Here is a 25,047-nt window from a genome sequence, read left to right as displayed (position 1 = left end):
AGATGATTAATGAGCTTTTCAGATGTTGTACTCTACAAAATAAGGCAAAAAAACAACTCACCACATAAAGTGACACTTGAGAAAGATTAAGGATTCTGTAGAGAATAAAAAGGCTTAATAATGTCTTTAATGTATTTATTGAAGGCTAATGCTCATCTGCCCATGGGAACGGTTGCTATATTGCATCTCTGAAATGTTATTATAGTACTTTCCTGATATTATTATATTATTATTATCATCATCATTATTATTGTGGCATCGTTCATCTTATTATTGTAAGTGTACATGTTTATATTATTGTCTTGTATAAATAATTACACCCAAATGTACAGCCTATAAACGCATAATTGATAATTATAAATGCTATACATCATTTGTTGACAAGAAAAGGCTCTTTCTATAAACATCCTGGCGCAATTATTTTTCTCCAGAAACAAAAACTAAACTATTTCAAATGAAAAAAAAGATTGCTAATTCTCAGAGTAGGGTTTTGAAATGAAAATGTGTTGGCCAACCAAAACCTTGCCCTGGGTTTCTGGAGAAACTATGTGGAGACTTCTGCAGCGGATGGCACCGACAGTCACCGATTTAATAGATTTGATGTCACTCTTTTTGTTCAAAAGTCTTGTCAGAGTTATACTTGGTGTGATTATGTAAAATAAACATTAGAAACACCTCCGTATTAAACAGTTTCGGAGCATAAGGTTTCTATGTTCCTCTCCATGTTATGAGTAACAATAACAACATGTGGAAAAGAACCGTGACATGTATGTGATCGTAGTTTGACCCAGAAAGCGCATCATGTATAATATTCAACTAATCCGAAGGTATCATCTCATCAAAATGCCCCCACGTCTCACCAGTGGAGCGCTGCAGCAAGAACAGTTTCCTCTGCGTAATTCACCGTCTCTTTTTTCTTCCCTGTGCAACTTTATAACCGACCAACTATTTTTTTTAGTCTTCTTCCCAGACTTTTTTTTCTTTTTTCTTTCTTTTTTTTCTTCATGTAGGGCTAATATACAGGCCGGCGCTGCAATTTCGGAATCTGCCCTTCTTGTATATGGCGGACGAAATTTTCCTCAGGAGGAACCGCAACACAAACCTGCGCGAGGCAGAAACGGAGAGCTTGCACGGACTGAGGTGAACGTCGGCAAAATTAGGATTCATCGCGCCATTACACTTTTTCTAATAATGTAACGTAGCGTGTCGCGGAGGCAAAAAAAAAAAAACCGCTGTGGTGGGAAAAAAAAATTGAACATTTGGAATTTCTAATAACTAATTCACAATTTTTTTTTGCGGAAGCAGTTGTGCAGTCACCTCTCTGGTCGGGGAGGGAATATCTCTGGAGCGGGAGCCCTGTTTCGCATGAGCTGCATCGTTTTGGGAGGTATGTCAAACCCCTATGTTTTCTTTTTTTCTGATTTTAGAAATCCTAAATTTGAGAAATTTCAGTGGCGAATGTTTAGTCCGAGTCCGACTCTACTTATCCAACGACCATGGCAGTCTGCTCGCACTATTGCCAGCCACTGAGCCAGGTGCAGGCTTTAAAGACAATCCGAAATAGTCCTAATCTGTTGATGTTTTTTTTTTAGACTGAATTCTCGTAATGAAGTTTCCGTGTAACTGCTGACTAGTCGCCCGTGCAGCCGGGTTGTGTGCACACATCCACCGCCTAGTTAAAAAGCCCCGTGTATTCCGATGGAGCACGGGGGGGACCGGGCGATAGTGGCAACATGAAGGACGAGGAGGGGAGGAACAATCTGAAACACAAAAACCTCCTGCAGCCATGTTTTGTGAATTTTCCTGCAAATTTTTTTTAGGCAGAGCTTCGGAGTTTCTTCCCTGAAACTCGCGCGACACTGTCGCTACTTTTGCTTCCTTCAAACCGTTTGATAGTCAGCGTGGACGGACACGAAGGAACTAAAGTGTCGTCATGTCAAAAATTACATTTCGAATTACATTTTTTTTGGGAGGGGGGGGGCAGAGATTATTTTAAATATGTATCATTGGCGCCACCTGGAGGCAGTCATTTTTGATAAATTATTATTTTTGTTTTTTTAATGAGACTAGTTTTTGAGACTTGTTTATCCAAATGCATGTTGGTGTGTGCGAATGGAGACACATGTCCTCGTGCTGTTCGACATGAATAGACGTCGTCTGTAAATGAAAAATACAAAGTATCTCGTGCTCTCATGCTAATTAATGCAAGATGACCTTTTTTAATACTGCATTTAAAGCACTGCTGCAAGTTGATGCTGCTCCTTCTTTGGTTTTTATTCATGACGGATGTCCAAGACTTGAATTATTTTGCTAAATGTTCAACCATTCATTACAATGAGTGTGTGACATAGAAATGAATGAAGAAAACATAAATCATCTAAATCCACTATGAATCATTTTAGTGTAACATTCACACTAAGTGTAATTTTCAGCTTCTTCTGCTTGTGTATGCGTGAGTGTGTATGTTTGAGTGATGGTGGGGTTAACAGATACAATATACTACCGAGCAAACATGGAACAATTTGGGCTTTTATTTCCGAGAGATTGGAAATGTGTGAGCGGAAAATAACTATCCAAAGTGAAATGAACAGCACTGGATGATGAAAGACCATGTCAGCAATTTGAGGGGCAGGAAAAACAATCACAACCAGTGGCTCCACTGTTTATATTAATCCTGCAGACGCCAAACAGTTTCCCATCTTGCATGGCTTGCTTTTATTTAAATGTAAGGGGAAACTGTGGAGGCCATTTTGCTCTTGGTAATTTTAATGCTGACCTTCAAATATGTATAAATTTGAAAGCGCTGGTGGAAATTGTATGGCTGGTATGCAAAATCTGGGTGTAAATTCTGACCTTTGCTTGGAAAGTCTAATCAAAATGCAGGAGTTTCAGTGAAAGTACAGAAGTGCAGAAAGGCAACCAGTGTCCCAGGTTCATTAATAAGGTAGGATCACTCGGTGAGTGATGGGAATGTTTACACAGAACAACTGAAGGGCCGAGTAATAGACGCAACGTTCTCAGGAATAATGTCGCAGTGAAAACCACCTTACACTTTGATATGCTTACCGGGAACTGCATTCTGGGAGTGTTCTCATTTTAAGTACAGTAAAAGGAATGCTGGTCTGTCTGTACCTAAAAGAACAAAAGATTTGATTCACTGAGGCTATTTGGAGCAAATAGTTTGGATGGAGAGGTGAAACTTGTCCCTCCAGGCCCTGATCATATCACAGCCTGTGGGTTTCACTTTTTGAACCATAGTTGCTGCTCTAATTGTCATTAACGTGGTGCAGAGGTTTTGTTTTCAGTTACACAAACGGTGTATGTCTTTGTTGTCATGGCCGGGTCTCTTTGTTAAAGCACAATTGCAGATTTGTGATCCGTGCTTCGATGTGTCTGAACAAACGTTCATCCTTTTTTCCTTTTTTTTTTCAAACATTGCAAACACCTTATGTTCAGTTTTTTTCCTTAGTGGCATGTTGAAAATGGCTGAAAATGGCTTCACTTAAAATAGTCTCTAGGGAATGGCTTTTTTTTCTGTGGGTTGGAGCTGCTGCATTAATAAAAAAAAAAGAAAATCTGTGCATTCTTCACATATTTTCCTGCCTCTTCCTTTGCGAAAAATATTATTGGTTTCATGAATAATGCATCGGGACGTTCAATTGCCGCAGCAATGAAAATTAGTCCTGTTTACGTGCAGTGGTTGTGTACACAGACGCTTCTTTTTTCCCTTGACCATTTTGTAAAGGTAGAGCACAGCCTGAGTAGCTTTTCTGAAAATACAAATTTTCAGCAAAGCAAATCTCATTTCTGTGAGTGAAAAGGGGAGGGGGGTGAAACTCCCGTGGGTTTAATGAATCCATAAATCACAATAGTGCCAGGTTTGCTGCGTCTGCGTCAGTGTGCAGTGCAATTTTGATTTTCATCAAAAATTTAATCTGCCAGCCTACAAGGGTTTAGCAGCAGACCGGATGCCGCCCTGAATTTCTAATTTTAGGGCCCTGATCTTTCAGGATTTATTTTTGTATAATTCAAGTCTGCTTTTCAATATCTCTTGTTATTAAATTTTAATTCGTGGCATTAACATATAGATTGAAAAGGTTTTTATGGGGGTTTTGAGTGTATGCTGATGGAATTTTACTAGACGACACAGTTTCTTTTTCCAGAGCATTGTGTGTGTGTGTGTGTGTGTGTGTGTGTGTATGTCTGTCTGTCTGACTGTGTGTGTGTGTGAGAGAGAGAGTTGGGAGTTTAGGTGAAAGGGGGGGGGGGGTTTATCCATTTCTCGGCATTATTGCTTTTTGAAATCATTGATCATACACCACCATGGAAGACATTTATTACAGGAGACAGAAAAAAATGTCCATTTGATTAAAGAAACAGGGAAAGCAATGCATTGAGTGTGAGAAAAGGTTTTGGCTGCTCTGGATAATATAAATGTGCAGTGATTGAAGTGACCCCCATCATCCCCCATTTTAGCTGATTCCTATTTTTAATCCCTCCAGAGTGGAAACATTTTCATGAGCCTTAAACAAATTTGTATTTTATATTTGGATTCTCTATTCCCATCTACTTGACATGCCGAGCACAGCGCTTTTTGGCATCGCAAGGTTCATTTCAAAGTAAGGAAATGTCTCCCAAGTTAGAAGCACACGGTTTTCTGCTTTAACCAAGCACAGTGATTGATTTACTTCATTATTTTGCAGATACAGTACTGCCCAAATATAGGCCAATTATTTTAAGTACCTCGACTAAACGCTGAATTCTGAACAGAGGTATGGCCTAGAGATGTTTTCCTCGTATGCCTAACCTCTTTATTCTGTACCCTTGCATGCATTTAGGACACTGCTCTCATACATTGTTGTTCTTATGCATGCATTGTCTTTTTAGAACACAGCTGGGCCAAATAAAAAAGACAACCAGTTTAATAGATTGACATAAATCACAATGCCACTCCTCCATAATACGATGCCTATTCCAATGATAGTATCTATAGATCTTTGATGTGCAAATAGCGTTTGATGATTTAATTGAACTATTTTTCCTTTCCTTTTTGTTTTAGTTGGTTACGGTTGTGTCTTATTTGTGAGGATAACATCAAGCAAATGTGCATCTGGATTACATTTTGGTTCTGCAAAGCGCTGTAGGTTACAGCATATCAGGAGCCTCAGACTGTGAAGGAACAGAAGGCCGGACATGTTGCATTTTGACTTTAATTAGAGGAAAGCGTTTTTAACATTCAGGGTATGCTTTTAAAATGCTGCACGGGGAATGACGAAGGGATCTGATTCAGATATGCGTGCATGCGTCTTTGCCATCATTTCATTTGGTTAAAGATGACAAAAGTCAGTTAATTCCGCCATTATTTAATTTCCGCTACAGAATAGGCTGCTCGTGTTTAGTGGGCACTGAGGACCGTTTGTTAGCATGTTTTATGAGCTGGATTGTGCCAACAGAGACTTTCCTATTCTGTTTTTTACTCAAAAGCAAACTTGTCGTAGATAAGGAAGACTCAGTTTTCTGAAAGTAACGAGCCGTAAAGGAAGAAGTACTCCGATCCTTTGCTTATACAACAAAGTACAAATACATCTCGTACAAGTCAAATTCCTGCATTCAAAATCCCACTTTAGTAAATGTGCAGCAGTATTATTTAACTTTAAGTATGTAAAAGTGCTGCATCTGCAGATAAAATGGCCTCTGTGATTGTTGATCGATGTTAATCGGCATTGTGCCATAGTAGTTAGCCAAAGTGTAGCTAACTAATAATTTTATAGACCCTTACTAGTGAGCTTATTAATGAGAGGTCATAAACAAAAATGTAATTGTGCTAAACATCTGTTTTCCTTCTGTCTAATAATTGTTTTTAGTGATTATCTCAAACTGTTATTTAAATGAATCAGCGTGAGAAGTTTAGATCGATAATGCACCTTAAACGTGGTGAAGTGGCCCAAACTGGTCCAATCTTTAACAATGTGCTTTTATGAGGTTGACATGTGTTCTTTATGTGAAATATTAGCCTGTAAGTTAACCATACACTACTATGTATGCTATTTATGTCCACCAACTGGTTGTTCAGTAAATCTACTTAACTCATTACTCATCAAAGTTGAGAGTGACTATTTTTGTGTTGTCGTCATTTGCTTTGGCTGGAAGTCGAGCTGACAGAAGGCCTTTTTCCCCATCATTCATAAAAGAACAATGATGACACATTCCTATTTGTATGCGTGGGGGATTAGACTTGTCATAGTAGAATATACTCATACCAGTGTAAATTCTGCCAGAACAATGCCAGATACCGGTGTTTTCCACTTTGAAAGTGCTTCCCCTTGGGCTATGTTTTTGAAAAAAAAACTGCAGAGACAGAAACGCCTGGCTTTAGTGTATTTTTTTGTGATGCACATTTTCGGCAAGACGAAGCTTAATAACATTATAACTTTTATAATTGTAACAAAAACACAGACTGGCTGACTGCATATTTTTCAGTCAAGACTTTAAGTCTCGTAAAAATGAGTAACGGGCAACACAAAGTTAAAACTAAACCACTGCTGATACACATGCTTGAGAAGTTTATTTTGGCCACCACATTAATTCCCATAATCCAACTGTATTCTGCAGTTACATCATGTCTTTCTTTACGAGTTCAGAAAATGTTAAAGTTCAATCTCTTTAACTCGCAGGTGCTCTTTGTTTTATCTCATTTTTCCTTTCAACGTGAAAGAAAAACAGTGCTGCATGTCTGTGGTGATACTTATGGATTTAATTAGATTTTTGTGAAAGTTTCATGACGTTATGAAGGTGTGGGATGACACTGATGTAGTGCTATGGACCAGATAAGTCTCATGATATTACACACTGTATTGTAATCCAATGCTGCGATGCTATTAGTACAGTTTGCACACCAATTTACCAGAAACAAAACATGTATCAACTTCTGTCTGACTCCTTTTACCTAAATCAGAGATCTAAAATGTATGAGAAGAACGGTTCCCTCTGCAGCTGAGCGATGCCGACCATTTCAAAAGTTCACCCTTGTGCCAGAGCTGGAAAGTGGAGAGCTGACCATTCAGTTTATGATGTCACTGGGATGTAAAATTTGGCACTGCTGCGTGGACAATATATGGGCCACTAACTTTGCTGACCCAAAATATTTCTGTGAGGGCCTGCATTCATAATTTACCTTTCATTTAGTGTGACGACTGCATTCATGGCAACACAAGTGTCACAATGTCAAAGGCTTTCTCGATGATTTCTGGCTTTAGAAAAAGATGCATCCATAAATAATGTTCTGAAACTGTTCTGGTACACAAGTGTAACACGTGAACTCCTTAAACTGGTGGTATATATATATATATACACACACACACACACCTTTTTATGTTTGCAAATAATAAGGCTTGCATGTAATTGGGGCTAACATTTATTGACGTTATGTATTTATCTACTGGTTACTTTCTCTATGAGTCAATAAAACCTAAAAGAACAGTGAAGAATGTTTCCCAGAGCACAAGATAAAATTGTCGTTGGTTCGTCATTTGTTTGAAAAAACGTTTCCGAAATGCATTTATATTGTTTGGCATTATTAAAACTATGAATTGATTAGCCAAATAGTTGCTGATTATCTGTTTGTCGATTGACTGTTGGATTAATCTACAAGGGGAAACAAATATTTTACCCTCCATGAGATATTTTGTGGACTTTTTATAACGACATAAAGTTATGTCCAAGCTTGTTCCTCATAACGGTTACAGAAGGTTTTAGGAAACAAATAAAAAACGCGGCCCTTGCACAACCTTCCGCGTTGCTTATATTTCATGATTGAGCTGACCTTGCTGTATATTTTCCTAGAGATCAAGGTAAGGAATTTGCACTGGAAACCCTTCATGGTTTTGTGTCAACAGTATCCAGATCATGGGCGTGTTTGCTGATGCTTCTCGGTCGTGTGTCATATCCAAAGAAAGGTGTATCGGGCGATGGGAAGGCTTGTTGTTGCTGTATCGGCATGCTATTTTTAGAAGACCAATTTCCCCTCTTTCCATAATATCAGCCATCCTGGCATAACTCAGTTTTGCACGGTTGCGTTTTGATCTCTCCTTTCTCGAGACGAGGCCTTTTATAGCCTTGTCCTGAAGTGGCAAGTTGCGTAATTTGGATACTTTAAAAAAAATTGAAGCATTTGGTTGACACAAAATTGTGAAATTCATTCCATCAAAAGGCATTTATGAACAGTTAAGCCGCTCTGTTCTCACAAAAAAATGTTTTTTTCTGTTCTCAAAATAACACTGTCACCTAAATTGCAGGTGGTGCCTCTTGTGCATTTTGAGCTCACACATCTCTTGACTGTATTTAGAAAAAGAGGGTGGTTGTCTCACAGGTTTTTTTTTCATCTTACAATAGTTGGCGGATGCAGGCTACTGCTTGTGATGTGCAGCCTGCACTTATCTAGGTACCAAGGTAGGAACAAATCCAAGCTAGTATCGAGACAAGCTTTTTGGCTTCAAAACAACACATCCGTTTCTCCTGTCAGTTCTGATGTTGTGCCTTGATGCCATATGTGGAGCGAGAAGTCAATGCTGAAGACATGTACACTGCTCCAGTACAGTAAAGTCACGTCTTTGTGTGTCTCTCTGTTGTTTCCCCTCGTAAAGAAGCACAGGCTCAGAGGAGGCGGAGTCATGAGTGCACACGAGGCACCCAATCCCGGGAAGGAGCAGGCGGATGGTGGGAGTGCGGCCACAGATGGTCCCTCGCCAACCTTAGTCCCGAAGACCAAGAGTTCAAGTCCACCAACTGTCACAATAAAGAAAGAGCCCGGGATCTCAGAGACGAGTAACGGGAAAGTGGGTGACGCCAACCCGGCTGAGATCTGTGTTGTCATTGGAGGAAATGATGGAGGAGCAAGTGGAGGTGGATCCCGTAGAACTCAGACCGAGGGTATGTTTGCCCTTGGTACTCCTCCACCAACGAAGAGCACAGACTCATGCATAGGTGTGTGAATATACATCTGGATGTGTACATGCATTTCCTGACTGCAATCTTGTCTGGTGTCTCTTGACCCTGACTTTGCTTCCTGACTGACAAAACAACACAAACAGAGTGCACAGCAATTCAAAAATGACATTTTAATAAATTCATAGCAGCAGCTTTTTTTTTTTTTCAAAGTCTATGTTACTCAGGATAATCCACTATTGGAGGTACTTTCTACAGAAATATTGTTCAAAATGCAATTTCCACAATCCTGTGAGCACAATTGGAATGTTATTCACGTCCTTTTTTATTTTGTATTATATTTTTCTTCTGTAAGACTGATCTTTCAGAACTTGGATGAATTAAACCAATCATTTCTGCATGGCTAGAAACTGTAGCATCAGGGTAAATGACAAAAGCATTTTGTTTTGTTATTCGGGTTAGCAAGTCGTTTCCCATGCTTTGCTCATATTTGAGTCGACCCTGCATTTGCACAAATACACAAAGTGTACTTTCACTTGCCAGTTTACAGGTACACTTCTCTAAAACTATTGCACATAATACAAGAGGCCAGTAATGATTATTTCTCAGATGTTATTTCTTTCTAATTTTAAATGTACCCTCATTCTCAGTATATAAATGAGAAGGACACCGCGATAAAACGATCTCCCAAAACATTGAAAATGTATTTTTCAGCCTTGTTCCCAAACTTTGCTAATCGATCAGATTTGAGATAAAAGCCGCTTCAATTTTAATTGAAACATTTGGAAGAAAGGGATATTCAGTGACTATTGATCATATGTTTGGTGTACTCAGAGTAGTAATTGATATATATATATATATATATATATATATATATATATATATATATATATATATATATATATATATATATATATATATATATATCTATCTCTATCTCATCTCACATTTGAAACAAACAATAAAATGTGTGTTCTGATGACTCTGTGACTGTTTCTGATATGGTTTTGAATTCTCCTGCAGGTTCCTATGTATGTGGGGTATGTGGGAAGAAGTACAAGTATTATAACTGCTTTCAGACACACGTCAGGGCACACAGAGGTAAGACGCTTATTTACTTTTTACACGTTGATTGTCTTTATGAAAAAGCTAAATATGAAGTCACTGCGTCGTTTCTCTCTTGACAGGATGCTCCAAACATGATTTTCTTCCTCTAATTCAGTCATGCAAGTTCTGTTTTGGCTAGGGATTTTATTCGGTTAAGATATTTGATCTTTTTGGCCTCTGAATTGTTAAATGTGAGATAGCAATTTCAGCGCATCCATCTTTTCACAGATTTCTCTTAGGCTGACTTCTCCCCCTCGTGTTTTTATCCACTACAGAGTCAGATAACATGGTTGCAGATGGCGTACCCCAGACACCCAACAGTGAGTACACGTTTACACACTCATCCAGTGAACAAGTTAATAAGCATGTCGGCACAAGCTGTTTATTTCATACCTGGCTCTATTTAACAGACATGATGTTGTTTGACTAGATATCTTGAAGATGACTAAAAACAATCCACCACGACGTGTAACTGATACCGTTGTCTCTTTGTGGCTTTAGCAGGCTAAAAGCCATAATATTTACCCTCATTGTCCCCCTCCCTCTCTCCCATCAGTCTTGTCTCCTCACTGTAGCCGCCTTCCCATAGGTGACATCCTAATACCAGGTACCTATAAGGCAACATCCAACTTTACCTCAACATTTCTCTCATGTTTGGATACAATGTTCTGATTCTCACAGTGATATTTTGTTTTACAAAATCAGTTCCTCAAATTTAAGTGAAGTAAACCCGAAACTGCACATACAATGGTAGTACTGGCTGGTTTTTAGGGATGTTGCTCTTTATTTAATGCGTCGTATATCAGCTGCCAGGCCCTGTGTTCAGCAGCCATCTTACAATCACTCCCAGGAATCGTGGTGAAAGTTTGATTAGGACTAAAAATACTCTACCTCCGAGTAGTACTTGAGAGGTATTTATAAAGCTTCCTACACTCACTCTCAGCAATCATTACGTGAATGTGCACATCACTTAAAGGCAGCACTATCATCATGGCAGGGAGAAAAGAAAGAGCAATCATTTTGATGCAGACAGAACTGCATTTTATTTATTTTTTTATTTTTTTAGCTCTGAGGAATACAAACAGAGTAACCAAAAGGTCTGTGACAGTGTTCATAAGTAGACCAGAGAAGCTGCTGGAGAACAAACACAACAACCTGATTGATTCAATTCTTAAAAGCAATGGCGTAAAGCATTTTAGATTGATGCCACATATTTAGACGTGAGAATGGGGCAGCGAGTAAAGATCAAACAAGATTATTATTTTTTAACTATTACTGAATTCACTGATTTCTGTATGGAAAAAAAATATGAATGAGCAAAATGAGTTAAGCGCTCAGATTTAAGGCGTGCACGGTTTTAGTATGACACGACTGAAACCTCGACTTTAAGCCTGCTCAACACAAGACTTGTTCCTAATGCTTGTTACTATAGCAACTTTCTCTGGATCATTGCCAGTCTGCATGTTAAAAAACCAACAGAGGAAAATGACGCCAGGCCAGCTGATAATAATCCTGGATTTTTCCAGTGAGTACGGCTTGTAAAGTTTCCCTCTGCTGAAGGAGTGTGGGCATAGCAGGAAACGACACAGGCTCTGCTGTTGTGGACTTCTTGGAGTTGAAGAGAGTATTTTAGGAGCTCAGCGTAAACACATTTTCTGTATTCCTGACCCAGTGGGAGTGATCCAGAAAGCCAAAGTTTTGATTTATGAATCGTGACTCTATTTAACGAGAGACCAAAACAGTGATTAGAGGTTTATAATAGTTACACTATGAGATAAGAGTTTTACAATTATTGAGTGTTTTCCCTTTCTCATATCTGATTGGCCGATGCAGAAACTTACCAGATGTCTTTGCGTTGGGTCTTATGGCGCAGAACTCTGTGATATCAACTGTGAAATGGATTCTGTACATTTTAGTTTTGTGCAAAATGCAAACTGTCCTTTGGCATTTGAATGTGAACTATATGTCATGGATTTCCCCGAAATATTTTATAGTCATCCATCAAAAGCAGTGGGCAATTCAGTTGCTTGATTTCTTTATTGCAACGTTGACGTTCAAGGTTGTCATATCTTGGGCTCAGAACTTGTTTTTTTAAACAAGCTCCTGCTGTCCGTTTTGTTTGTGTGTGTGTGTGTGTGTGTGTGTGTGTGCGTGTGCGTGTGTGTGTGTGTGTGTGCGCGTGTGTTAAAGCCAGTACACAGACACATCGCAGTAAAGACACAAGTCCAGCCTTTTAGGTTCATGCGTCCGAAACCAATTATCTATGTTGTGACTGTGTTATCGATTTAATCAGAATGTGTTTGGAGCAATTATGTTATGTGAGCTTTAATTACATTGACAAACGCCAAGAACCCCCTAATTTGTGGAAAACGGTTTTAATCACACCAATTTATATTTATAGAATATGCAACGTATTGGAGCCTCGAGGTGTTACACATGCAATTACAGTTTGGCCCCCTAATAATCACTTGTAGCTGTGTTTACTTGTTTCCAATTCAGGGAAAACGAAATGAATCAAGTGTGTTGACTTTTCTGACTGACACACACACACACCACGCACACACACACACACACACACACCACGCACACACACACACACTTTGTATCACATGTCCAGAACAGCCAGTTACTATGTTTCCAAAATAAAATGCAGTTTGAGAAGCATTTTTCTTTAAAAAAGCAACAATTTTTATTCAGACTTGAAAATCATCGGTCCAGAGTTGAACAAACATATCTTGTAAACTATTTAAATACATCTTTGTAATAGCTCAGGAATCCAGCCAAGAGTGCGGCTGGATGATTTGACAGAGTCAGAATGGGCGAAGAGAAAGTTTAGAAGTGGTCGCTCTCGTGTTAAATGACAGAAGCGTTTGTCAGACGGCGTGTGAGGCGACTCTGCTGGAGAAGCATCAGTCAGGCACATTATTACGGAGGGAAGACTAAACCTGAACAAACGGAAGAACCGAGGTTAGATATTGATTTTGTCTTCCAGTTGCTTTGTGTCATGCTGTTCATGCAACAGATTGGCTTCAGACAGAATTTCATATATATTTTTTTGATCGGCGGAGATGTCACTCAAAAATAATCAAATCATTATTACTTTTTCTATCACTTTCCGTGGCATTCATCTGCCTATTTGTTTTGTTTATCCAAATTTCTCTTAGCCTCCCTCTGCGTTTCTGTCTCAGCGCAATCAAAGCTTTTCCTACGTATTTTAATCGTATAGTTTGTTGAGCAATTTCTCCGACACAGAAACGACTTTACACAGAACCTTGGCCCTCTTTCTTCACTACAATGAAATGCATTCCTGCAAATGAAATGTGAAACAAGCTATTGAACCCCCTTGGGGTACAAGGTACTTCACTGAACATTTGAAATGACTGTGATTTGGGGTTGTGGTTAAAGTGTATGCACTGTAAGTGCGTCATGTATCACTTCCTCCCATCTCTCCTGTTCCCTGTATTGCAAAATAAGCACCAAACCAAAGTGTTGCTGTTTTTTTGATTCGTATTTGGATTACATTTCAGTTTTGGATTCAGTCAACCACAAAGTATCCATTGTCTTTTTAAACAATGCTGGTGTCTCTCTATCTCTTCATCTGCAGATAGCTTCCGTTACTCCTGTGACATCTGTGGCAAGAAGTATAAATACTACAGCTGCTTCCAGGAGCACCGTGACCTGCATGCAGTTGATGGTAACCAGGAGTTTTTGGACGATTTGCATGACAGTTTATTTTTTTTCCGTTGAAACTTAAAGCCTTGAAAAGCCATTTGTCAGTGAAGTTCCCATTTCACACTGTCCCCTTGCAGCAGAGCCCCGACTTCCTGCAGCAGCAACACAAGCTGAGCAGCATAGCAAAGAGGAGTAGATCAGAAAAATGCTTTTTTTTTGCCAACAAAAAAAGGAGCAACAAATCCAAGCTTTGAACTAATAATAGTATGTCCCAGGTTGTGTATTTTAGTTGTAATTTGACTCAATGTCATATTATTCCCTTACTATAAGTTAATGCAGAGCTTCACTCCATGTACAGTTGTTGGTAAGAATGTAGAACCTGTATACATATGTAAAGAAACAGGTGCCCTTGTCAATCTAACACACATTTCCCATTTCATCCTCACCTTCCTCCCCAATTCCTCTCAGATCCATATGAACAGGTGGTGTTACCTGTAGATGGCCTTAAAGAGGAGGAGCCAGTTGAACCCTACCAGAAAATTGGACCAAGTAAGACTGTTTGATGCACTTTTACTCCACAGATAGAAGACACATTTACAAAATGCACGATTGACACAGTAGCTTAGGCAGGTAATTGTAGCTCTGGTCCAGAAGATATGGATCAGATTTGGGGTGATTTGTCACCCTAAACCATTGTTTCAAAATGATTTGATTTCAGGTTTTTTTCGGTAATATGTCAATGATTATTGTAGAGGGGAACATTAGACATCTGACATATGTTGGGCTGTATCAAAAGTATAAACTTCGATTGATATTTTTGAATGAAGCTTTGATTGTCCATCATATTTTATGATGTCATCGCCTTAAAGAAATAAAAATCCTCAGAAGTAATCCCCAATTTGAATGAACTGATTCATCCTTTTTTGGGGGGTAAAATCTAATTTCTTTAACCCTTGTGTGGTGTTCTGGTCTGTGGGACCCGTGTTCATTTTTCATCAAAACAAAAATAATATGATTCATTATTTTGTGCGCGCGCCGTTCCCGCACAAGTTTATAACATTAATACAAAATTCAAGCACTTAGACCTGCCTGCTCTTACATTGCCACACTTTTTACCCTCTGTCTGTGTGTGTGTGTGTGTGTGTGTGTGTGTGTGTGTGTGTGTGTGTGTGTGTTCATGCACCCGTGCCTAAACACAGACACACACACACATTCCCCCCTCTGCCTCACGGGAACCGATCCTTATTGTCTAACCCAACTGACAGTTCGAGGTGGGCCACTGTACATGTTGCTTTGCCAGTTGGTTCCTCATCACGACCGATCACGAAGGCCAAAAGATTCTCTGCTGAGAGGGCCGTGGGATTGATTTTTGAAGAGAGAGAGAAGATGGTGATGAGGCAGATGAAGAAGTGTCAGAATATGAAGATCATATTTCTGAAACTTCAGAGTCTGACTTTGAAGAAGAGGATGAGATTGAGCATCAGCCAAAAAGAAGACGAGGCACAGGACCAGCCCGTCAGCGGCCGGCCTCGTCCACCCAACAACCTGCAGAGCCACCGTCTGCAGAGCCTGAGGTAAGTGTGTGTGATGCTGCCGCAGTTTATGTTTCACGCTCATAGCTTGCGAGACAGAGGTTTTTAGTAAAAACTCATGATCTTTTCATTATTCTAGCTTGCGGCCGGCAGCAACAAAAAGAAACGCTGCGAAGTGTGTGGACCCGGGATGGACAGAAAGACGCAATATACATGCATCAAGTGCAAGAAGTACATATGCAACACACACACAGTGAAACTCTGCTACTCGTGTGTTGAATAGGCTGGTATGAAAAGACAATGTGTTCAACAATGTAATGTGTTCAATGTAAAGTGTGTGTTGTGCCATGTCAAATGACCTCAATGCTAATGAAATTCAAATAAATAAAAGTCAATCGTTATGAACAACCTTGCTTCATTTGTAAATTTGTTGAATTTTGTCCACTCATATCTTGATTATAATTAATTTAATTGATTTTCTTAACAAAACAAAAAAAACGAGTCCCACTTTAAGCCCTAATTTGGCAAATATTACCTATATTTGCTGTTTTTATTGCTTCTAATTGGAATGAAGAAAACATCTGTTGAGTGTTTAGCAGAAAATTGTTTGTGTTGAATTAAAACACCCCCAAAACAGACCCACAACACCTGCTGACGAACAACAAAATGAACACCATACGAGGGTTAACAAAATGATTCTGTCCCTTTTTTAAAAAAAAATGTTTTTATTGGATCATAATTGATATAATACAGATTTTACCACCAGTGGATTTGTGTGAAAACAGTGTGTTGATGTTGTGTTCTCTTGTCCTGCAGAAACTGGAAGCTATGTTTGTGAGTTCTGTGGGAAGCAGTACAAGTATTTTAACCCCTACCAGGAGCACGTTGCTCTTCACACGCCAATGGGTGAGCTGGTGTAGTTGCTGCTGAAAGCAATGTCAATGTGCGTTGCCGCATTGGACGACGACTGACTCTGAGAATCTGTCTTGATTTAGGCTCCTTTGATTTGAAGAGCTCACGGGTGCAGGAATGTGGCAGCATGGATATGAGTAAATTTGGCCACAGCCAAACTGGTAAGATAAAAAGTAAGCATTTTGTTTTATCCTACGCTACATTTTTGTTGTCGTTTAGTTGATTTGTATGATTAAAATCGCGCCAGAGGGTGAGTCATTTAATGTTGATAATCAAGGCTCATCATCATGCTCCGTACGACGCATCATAGTAATTTATACAATATAATATGTACAGATTATCTACATTAAATTCATCATTGGAAAAGTAAAACGTTGGCTGAGCTTGTCAACATGACACATTATAGTATCGCTGGAAATAAATAAAAAGGGAAAACTACCCCTCAAACTTGATCAGAAGCCAAACACCTTTTGACCTGACTGTTGAATAATGTATTTTTTTTTTTTTAAAGTGCAGCCTGTCGGTTTACTTCGATTTTGGCATAGTTGGATTTTGAGGACCGCGGCCGTCACAATGATATCGCAGTCCTGCCGTGAGGGCGTGTTAGGAATTCATAAGAGCGTGCTCCACTACGGCTGAAGTGTGTTACACCGAGCCGGTGCAAAAAGGATTCGAGAGAATCCTGAAAGATTGGTTGCAGCGTCGGGTTGTGGGTCACCTTGCTACTGTATCGGTGGAAACCCTGCTGGAAACTATTAGCCTCTGGCGAATTGTCAAGTACACACTTTGAGTGGGACATTGAAATACATTTATTTTCTTATATCTTTTTGTGTCGTCGTATTGCACCCAAACACGTTTAAATCATTTTTTTGTTCATTAAAAAAAAATTAGATGGAATGATTGATTTTTACAAACTATTTCCATATATTATATATAGCCCTTTGTCAACATTGCAGGCATCAGTGAATCTTTTTTTCCAGCTGTCATAAATCATTGATTTTTCTCTCGGCTGATACTGTATTTTGTGGTCGTCGCCCCCCCCCCACCCCCTCTCTCCACCTCTATCTTTCTGCCAAGAAGCGCTCTACCATAACTATTTAAAGCATGGCACACGCTCACATCTTAGAAGTGGGTCAAAAAGATGGAATGAAGAGGAGGAATTAAAACCCTATTTAAATGGAATATGAACATTCGGATCCTTTGTCAAGCTGGTTAGCGTGATTAATTTACATGCCACAAACTAAAACTGAGATTTATACACAACATGATGTCATTGACTTTGCTCCGACTCAACTGTGTGGGTTTGCAGCTTGAATTAAGAATATTACCGTTCCCGTTATTATTATTATGTCACTCAGTGTTTTGTTCTGTGCTTTCACTTGCAGACAGTCCATTCAGGCGGAAACTGGAAAGTGCAATTCAGTCCAGTCTGGTTGACACAAACAGTTCGCAGAATTCAAGCGGTGAGCACCGAGTCTCTTATTTCATTTGGATCGGAGTGTATTTGTGTGGAAATGAATCATTTCTGCTCGAATGGTGGAAAGTGTTTTCAGTTCTGCTGCAAAACAAGTAAACATTGGCACTGCAATGGCTTGTATTTAACTTGGTTGTATACAATTTACATTGTCGTGAGTCACTGATCTAAATTTCTGTGAGGTCTCATCGTGTTTGGTACCAAATCCTTGAAATGTAGAGTAATTGCTATTTTACTGCAAATCATGCCGGCCATTTAAAAGAATAACATTAAACACTAAAGGCACTTACTGAATAAACAAGGGGAAAGGGCCGTTGGCTGGCTCTGTGGTTTTAACTCCCTCGTCTGTGTCCACAGGAACTCCGAGCCCTCTGGTGGCCAGCAACTTCTCTACAACTCAGAGTAAGTCCAACCCCGCCTTCCTGCTCGAAACAGACATGTGCATGTTGCTTTTCTTTTCATTTCACCTTTTTTTTCCTGGTAGCCTTCCATTTAAAAATAAATAAATAATAAAATCTGTCATTGTTTGGTGCAAATAGTTTCTCTATAATCCATTGTGATTATCACTCGGGCATGTATGAACAGAATTGTTAAAAGTTGCCTCATTGCGTTCAGAAATATTCTTGTCTTGAATTACTGGCAATCAATTTAACATCGGCTGACTATAAATAATGTTTCAAGTTTTCTTTTGGCGGTCAAGTACAAGCTGATAGATTTATTTTTTTTTCAACGTTTTGTTTAAACATGTAAACCTTTTATTTATTATGTTTTTGTTGTTGTTTGTGTTGCCTTTTATTAGATAGGACAGATGAGGGGAGAGATAGAGAGAGAGGAACGGGGACATGGAACAAAGCCTTTTCAAACCAGGGACATTGTGATTACATGGCCAGCGCCTTAAACCCCACTAGGATGCCACGGCATACAAAATTTAAACAAAGCTGCAATTATTTTTTTATTATACTTGCAAATTAACACAAAAACTGCATCACAATTTTTCAGAAATGCTGTTGCAAATTGAGTCACGTTGGGCTTCAAAAATCACAAAAAGCAGCATGATCTTAGTGGAACTGACTTCCAGCGTGTATAAAGGGGATATTACAGGCTAGCAGATGGACAGTGTATTTATTTTCTCCTCCATCAAAGAGTCAACGCTCTTCTGGGCCTTGTGATTTTTTAGAACCCTACACTTGTGGTGCCTGTGGCATCCAGTTCCAGTTCTACAACAACCTGCTGGAGCACATGCAGTCCCACGCTGGTGAGTCCACTAATACAAGTGCATGTTCAGCTCGACAAGGGAAGCAAACACAAAGTGTGAACACACCCTGAGTGGCTGCAATGCATGTGAAAGGCAGATCAAACACAAACCAGAATTGTTTATTGAGGAACACAACATTTGGATATACAATTCCAAAGAAGACATTGTTGTCGTCCGGGTTGTTGCAGATCTGGTTCTGAGGCGACTGGATACATTGCTGCAAAGCTTGAGTGCATTTCACATGTAGCCATGTACACAGTGCATCATCCTCTGCTTTATTTGTCTCAATTTTAATCATCATTTAGTCCATAAAATGTCAGAAATGGAGGCAAATTCCAATCTCAAGACCCCAGCGGGTGGGCTTCGTGGGGATTGGCTTGTTTACGTCGTGTGCGAAGGAATCTACACACAACAAACAATATATCCTCAGAAAAACAAGATTCAATGATCCTGGGCTAACACACCCTGCACTATAAGTGATTAGTGTTACACAATAAAGCATTAATTCTGTGAATTCAGAACAAACAAATCAAATGCATACAAAAAGTTTAGGACAACAAACAAATATTTTGTCAAAATAAAAGTAAAGCTTTAGTGGCATGAAAAAACAAGAATAGCAAGCAAATACCCATATTTGAGAAGCTTTTCTCCAAATGTTAGTTATTTTTACTTGATTAATGACTTCAGGGCAGTTTGTTTAGCCTCTTAGAGATGACTCATGTTGTCTGTCCGTTCCCTTCGTCTGGCTAGTCTTTAAATATTAAGCTTATCCGAGCTTCACCAATGGAAACAAAACACATGGAATACACAAAAGCTGTACACAAGTAATAATATAACTTCAAATAATTCAAGATTGTGTTCTTAGTTCCCTGATTTCAGAATTGTTGTTGGCTTCATACGTACCCTGTGAGCCTCGTGGCTCCTCTTTATTTGTGAATTGGCAGGAAAATAAACAGGAAACAAATTAATAATTAAAACAGAAATGTAAACTTAAATCTCGTTATGAATGCATCATTTGTTAATGACAGATTTAGGGAGGCCAAGTAATGTATTTTTGTCATTTTTCTTTTGCTGACAATTCTTTTTCTTTTGTTTAATTTCGTGTTATAATTTTCTTCCGTACATTTTTCTCCACTGGAAACATTTGACCGACACTATTTGTCATTCAAACCAGACACTACTGTCACCTCTGCCTCATGGTCCATGTTTGTATCTCCTCAGCGGACAATGAAAACCACACAAAAGGGGACTCTCCCAAAACCTCCTCAGCCTCCGGTCCTCAGGAGCAGCTGTGGAGGGGCTCTCCGGCTCAGGCCCATTCCTCAGTTAAACTACAAATCCAACCTCAAAGTATCCCCCAGAGGAACCACACAGTCAGCCGTAAGTTCCCCAACCAACTGAACTCATCTCACACCGTTAGAGTTACTGCAAGAACAGACTGTGAAGATGTTTGTGTCGCCCTTGACTCTATGTCCACTGTTTGGTTAGGGAATTGTTGAAAGGAATTATTATGAAGCCTCTGGTTTGATTCTAGCTGAGGAACCAGACCTTCTCCCCCCAGACACTCATTTATGTTGCACTCGAGGCATTGGAGGTTTATTTGCATGAGAAGGATTCTGCACTAACGCCATGTGTATATGTTTCAAAGTGAATGTGGTCTGTACAACAAAGCCAGCTTATCGCCCATGTTACTGCCACGTCTTCATTATTTTTGTTTGATTCAGTATTTCCTTTTCCCTTCTACAATACTCTGCACGTTCTGTCAAAATCTATAATCCAAACAACATAAACACTAATTATGTATCTTCTGTTTATCCATCCATCTGCTGTCCGCGCTGGCAGAGAATAACGGACTACCTGAGAAGGAGCGACAGCAGGTGGCTGAGCGCCTCTTACGGGTAATGTGTTCAGACCTGAGCATGCTGAACGTGCTCAACAGCAAGGACTTCCTGAAATTGGCACAGACCTTTGTGGACACGGGTGCTCGTCATGGTGCCTACTCCACCCGTGATGCATTCGGCAACATGAGTGCCTTGGCACTGCGTCAGCTGCCCCGCATGTACAACCAAGTCAAAGTCAAAGTCACGTGTGCTCTGGGCTCCAACGCGTCACTCGGCATCGCCGTCACCTGCCACTCCCAGACGTCGGGCCCAGACGCCTGCTACGTCCTCACAGCCTACCAGGTGGAAGGGTCCCGGCTGAAGCGCTATGTGCTCGGCGTGAGGGAGGCGGAGCTGAGGGAAGGGCCCGAGCAGATTCACCACTGGGTGCAGAATGTGCTGTCCGAGTTTGTGATGTCGGACATTCGCACCGTGTACGTCTCCGAGCCCAAAGTGTGGGCAGCTGGGTTCGCGGGATCGCCGCTAGGCGGCGGCGGCGGCGGCCGCAGCAGGATATGCTTGCGGTGCGCGGGCTGTTCGCTCGGCGCGGTGGTCCAGGCCGTGCTGGGAAAGCGCAGCCTCCAGGCTCGAGGTCTCCACGAGTTGGCCGAGCTTCTGTCGACGTGCCGAGAGATCGCGGGCTCCACCGCGCTGTCCCTCCGCGAGGAGCATTGCACCAAAACATCCACGAGCACAACGGAGGAAGGTACGCAGGGCAGCCCCGCACAATGCCCCACCCCTCCCTGCTGGGAGAGCACGGCCGAAGCGCTTCTGCAGGTCCACGTCCACTTTGAACAGATCTGCGAGGCGTTTGGACGCAGCAAGACCACGTCGCCGCTCCTCCAAGGTCTCAACAAGCATCTGCTCGGTACGCTGTCCTGTCTGCTGGCACCTCTGCGTTTGGCAGCTCTGGAGCTGAGCAGCCAGAGGAGACCAACCTTACAGCAGGTGCTGCCCGTGTACCTTCGCTTGGAGAAGTTTTTCACGTCCAAGGCTGGAGAGGCTGGAACTGGCACGGCGAGCAAACTCTGCCACTACTTCCTCGAAGCGCTGAAGGAAAACTTCAAGGTACTGAACGGGTGTTGCTTATTCTTTCTTATTGAACTTTGCTTGAATGCATTAATGTGTAGATTTATACCAGGAGCCTTAACATATGATGCATGCGTACGAGTGATTGTTTTTTTTCGGAGGAACCCGCAGTCATCGTCTCGTTCGTCTCTCTCCAGGTCGAACGAGCCCACCAGGTCGCCATGGTCCTCGACCCGCAGCTCAAGCTGTGTTCAGTGCCGGCCTACCAGCATGAAGACATCATCTCCCGCGCGTGCGAAATGGCTGCTGAGCCCAGGGATGGAGGCATGACCGGTGGTGGAGGAGGAGGATCGGGCGGCGAAGAGCGGGACACTGACGGCCCACCAACCCCTAAGATAAGCCGCATAGAGGGAGGGGGAAACAATGGCGGGCTCTCACGGGGGTCCGCCACGTCTTGCACGGTGTCTGGCACTGATGAGAGTCAGAGCCAAGTCAGACAAGAGATTTTTCAGTACCTGGCTGAGCCTCTTCTCCAAGGCTCACCCGACCTCTTCCAGTTCTGGAGCTCCGCAGTGAACGAGAAGTTCCCCCGGCTTTCTCGCCTGGCGATGTGGCTCCTGGCTGTGCCCGCTGTGGGCATTCGCAACGAGTGCGTGACTGTCTGCGAGCAGAGCCTGGCTATGAAGAGGAGGCAGCAGGTAACCTCTGAGGAGATGAACAAACTCATTTTCCTTCGCTCCAACATGGGCTAGGAGAGAAGCTTGATCAACCCTAATCAACCAAACCTTCACCTCCAACCAATGACTGAAGACTATTATTTATATACTGTAGGCTTAGACCAACTGTAAACCTAAATGTGTTAAATACTTCTCATGACAGATATTTACAAGATACTCACATTGTATAGGCGGCAAACACTCATAAAACTATACGGCTTATTGCATATTTTGTATGGAGAAAGGACTGTTGTTAAGGACTGTGGACAAAATGTCGGGGTGGAACGGTGACTCTCAAAAGATTGTTTGGTTCGCCACCCTCGGTTTGGGATGCACACGTAAGCAGGATCCGTCTTCTCATGGCCAGTGACTAGAATTACAGCCTGATGACTGAACTGCTAATAGGCTACACTGCTGTTATTCTCACTGGATCACATCATTTTCAGGTAAAGTCAGCTTTTTGCTGCTTGAAACTACTGTCATAGACCTCTGAAAACATACATCCGTAAGTCCTCTAGGGGTGACCCTGAGCAGTCGACTGTTTGACAATTCAATCGAAGCCTGATTGGACAACTTATCTCAGTCAATTCGTTGCAGTGATGGGCAAAATGTGGCAATGATATGATGAAAAAAAAGATCGAGAGCAAGATATATTTTGAATTTATGAACATTCTCCGAAATCGGCTCGGGCAGACGTGTAGAAACAGGTGTTCGCAGCGCTTTTACAAGTGTTTGTGTTGCGCGTCTCTTGAGACGGTCTCGTCGCTTCCTCGTCTCCTGCCTTCTATCTGTTGATTGCTACAATGGGGAGAAGGAAATTGGGACTGAACGTTAGATTTATAACCACAAAAATCAAGCAGGATAAGAAACTGTCTCTCTCTATCGATACTTCATTGTCAGTACTGCATTACATTTAGCTGACGCTTTTATCCAAAGCGATGTGTATTGTTTCTCTACACACCGTAGACACGGCAACAGGGAGCAATAAGGGGTTAAGTGTCATGCTCAAGGACACATCGACACGGACTAGCGGAGCCGGGGCTCAAACCGCCGATGCTCTGACTGAAAGACAGGCATGCTAACCACTGAGCCACAGTCGACCAGCTACACACAAAACACGCGTAAACACACAAGTACACACCCTGCGTACAACAGACGACGCTGTCGATGATACTGCTGCCACGACGGCTGAGCGATAGGAACATGCACCTCGGCCAATAATGTTGTTTTTATTGTCATTTTTCTATGTAAAGCTGAGACGAAGGAATCAATAAGCAAAAATAATAAAGCACCAGTCACATGCAGGCATCTCTTGACCAACCAGATACGATGGTGTGCATTTTTCTGATGTGCGGTGTTTTCATTGGCGTATGACAAGCGATTCAAGAGGTGAACCTCTACTGCCATTGCACCTCTGACATTGAAGTGTCTAATTTAGGATCACGAATCACTGAAAATATTAATATTATTGTAATTATTCAGCCATATGAGGCGGTTAGGTTTCTCAGAGCTATCTCATCGCAGCTGATGTTGACGGCTGCTTCACACAATTCCTTTTGCTGTAAATCATTTGCACTGCACTGCGTTTTTCATTCAAGAGGGTAAAAAAAAAAAGATTACACACTAATACAATACTTTCCGGTATTGTTTATGTTAGAAATTGAAAAGAAAAATCATCAACAGTTTGTTATCTTTCTCAATTTAATGGGAGGTCTTACACAGCGAGACATGCAGGTGAAACAGCGACACACACACACACACACACACACACACACACACACGTGTTTATATTTTCTTATTTCCCAACTTAATTATAAAACGTATTATTCATTAATACAATTTTATTCATTCTTCTTTCCTTCATTGATCGTTCTAATACAAACATGGTCTTCCTCATGTGAGCTACACATTTTCTAATGTATCTAATGACTCTTCTCATGATATTCCTACAGTTAATTAGTAATGCTAATTATTATGGTATGACTATTCTTCTTCTTCTTTTGTTAAATCAACGTGATTTCCTCAGGAATGCGTGCACCCGAGCAGGCACCGCCACTTTCCCTCACTGTACCGAAACACACCAAACTGTAACCTCAAGGCCGAGGTCTGTACTGAACCCTGACTTTTGTGAAACCTTCCACCCCAAACACAGTTCGTGCCATTTGCAAAAAAAACAAAAACAAATGGATCACTGAGGGTTTATTTTTTTCTGGATAAAGCAAATTCTGCCAGTACTAATGAAATCAAGTGGTTTTATTTTTTTATGGATTCTAGTATACATTTACATTAGCCAATACCTCCTGAAATGACTTTGATGAATGGAAACGATACTGTACATGTGTTTGTCGCCTTTGGTACTAATTTGTCAAGTACTAGTTTGTCATCTCTGTTTTTGGGCCTTAAGTCTCGTTCATGCGGCCGCTTTAAACCCTTCAGTCAGAACCAACGTCATGCCTTTTTATTGCTCTTCAATGGCCTTCTTTTCACCATGTTTTTGAATTATTGTTTTTAAAGCTTTTAGGTTTTT

At 40.9% G+C, this 25,047-nt stretch overlaps 1 protein-coding gene across 3 annotated transcripts; it reads left to right on the top strand.

The window, feature by feature from the left end:
• The first annotated feature begins 1,016 nt into the window (after positions 1 to 1,016).
• On the top strand, positions 1,017 to 24,293 carry znf618 (zinc finger protein 618). 3 transcript variants are annotated; one of them, XM_068574119.1, is made up of 16 exons: positions 1,017 to 1,140; positions 1,306 to 1,387; positions 8,643 to 8,928; positions 9,967 to 10,044; positions 10,326 to 10,370; positions 10,607 to 10,657; positions 13,655 to 13,744; positions 14,191 to 14,271; positions 16,071 to 16,160; positions 16,250 to 16,339; positions 17,552 to 17,629; positions 17,998 to 18,042; positions 18,818 to 18,895; positions 20,117 to 20,275; positions 20,738 to 21,843; positions 22,002 to 24,293. In XM_068574119.1, the coding sequence occupies exons 3-16, from the start codon at positions 8,670 to 8,672 to the stop codon at positions 22,554 to 22,556; spliced, it is 2,805 nt and encodes a 934-aa protein (XP_068430220.1). In that variant the 5' UTR covers positions 1,017 to 1,140; positions 1,306 to 1,387; positions 8,643 to 8,669; the 3' UTR covers positions 22,557 to 24,293. The 3 variants fall into 3 exon arrangements, with proteins under 3 accessions (XP_068430220.1, XP_068430218.1, XP_068430219.1); XM_068574117.1 differs by having other exon boundaries at positions 8,643 to 8,982; XM_068574118.1 differs by lacking the exon at positions 10,607 to 10,657 and having other exon boundaries at positions 8,643 to 8,982.
• The last annotated feature ends 754 nt before the right edge of the window (positions 24,294 to 25,047 follow it).

The sequence above is a fragment of the Clinocottus analis genome, unplaced genomic scaffold (genome assembly GCF_023055335.1).
Source record: "Clinocottus analis isolate CAN_PGR_092001 unplaced genomic scaffold, fCliAna1.0.p SCAF_13, whole genome shotgun sequence".
NCBI lineage: Eukaryota > Metazoa > Chordata > Actinopteri > Perciformes > Cottidae > Clinocottus > Clinocottus analis.
This window is presented reverse-complemented; position numbering and strand designations above follow the sequence as displayed.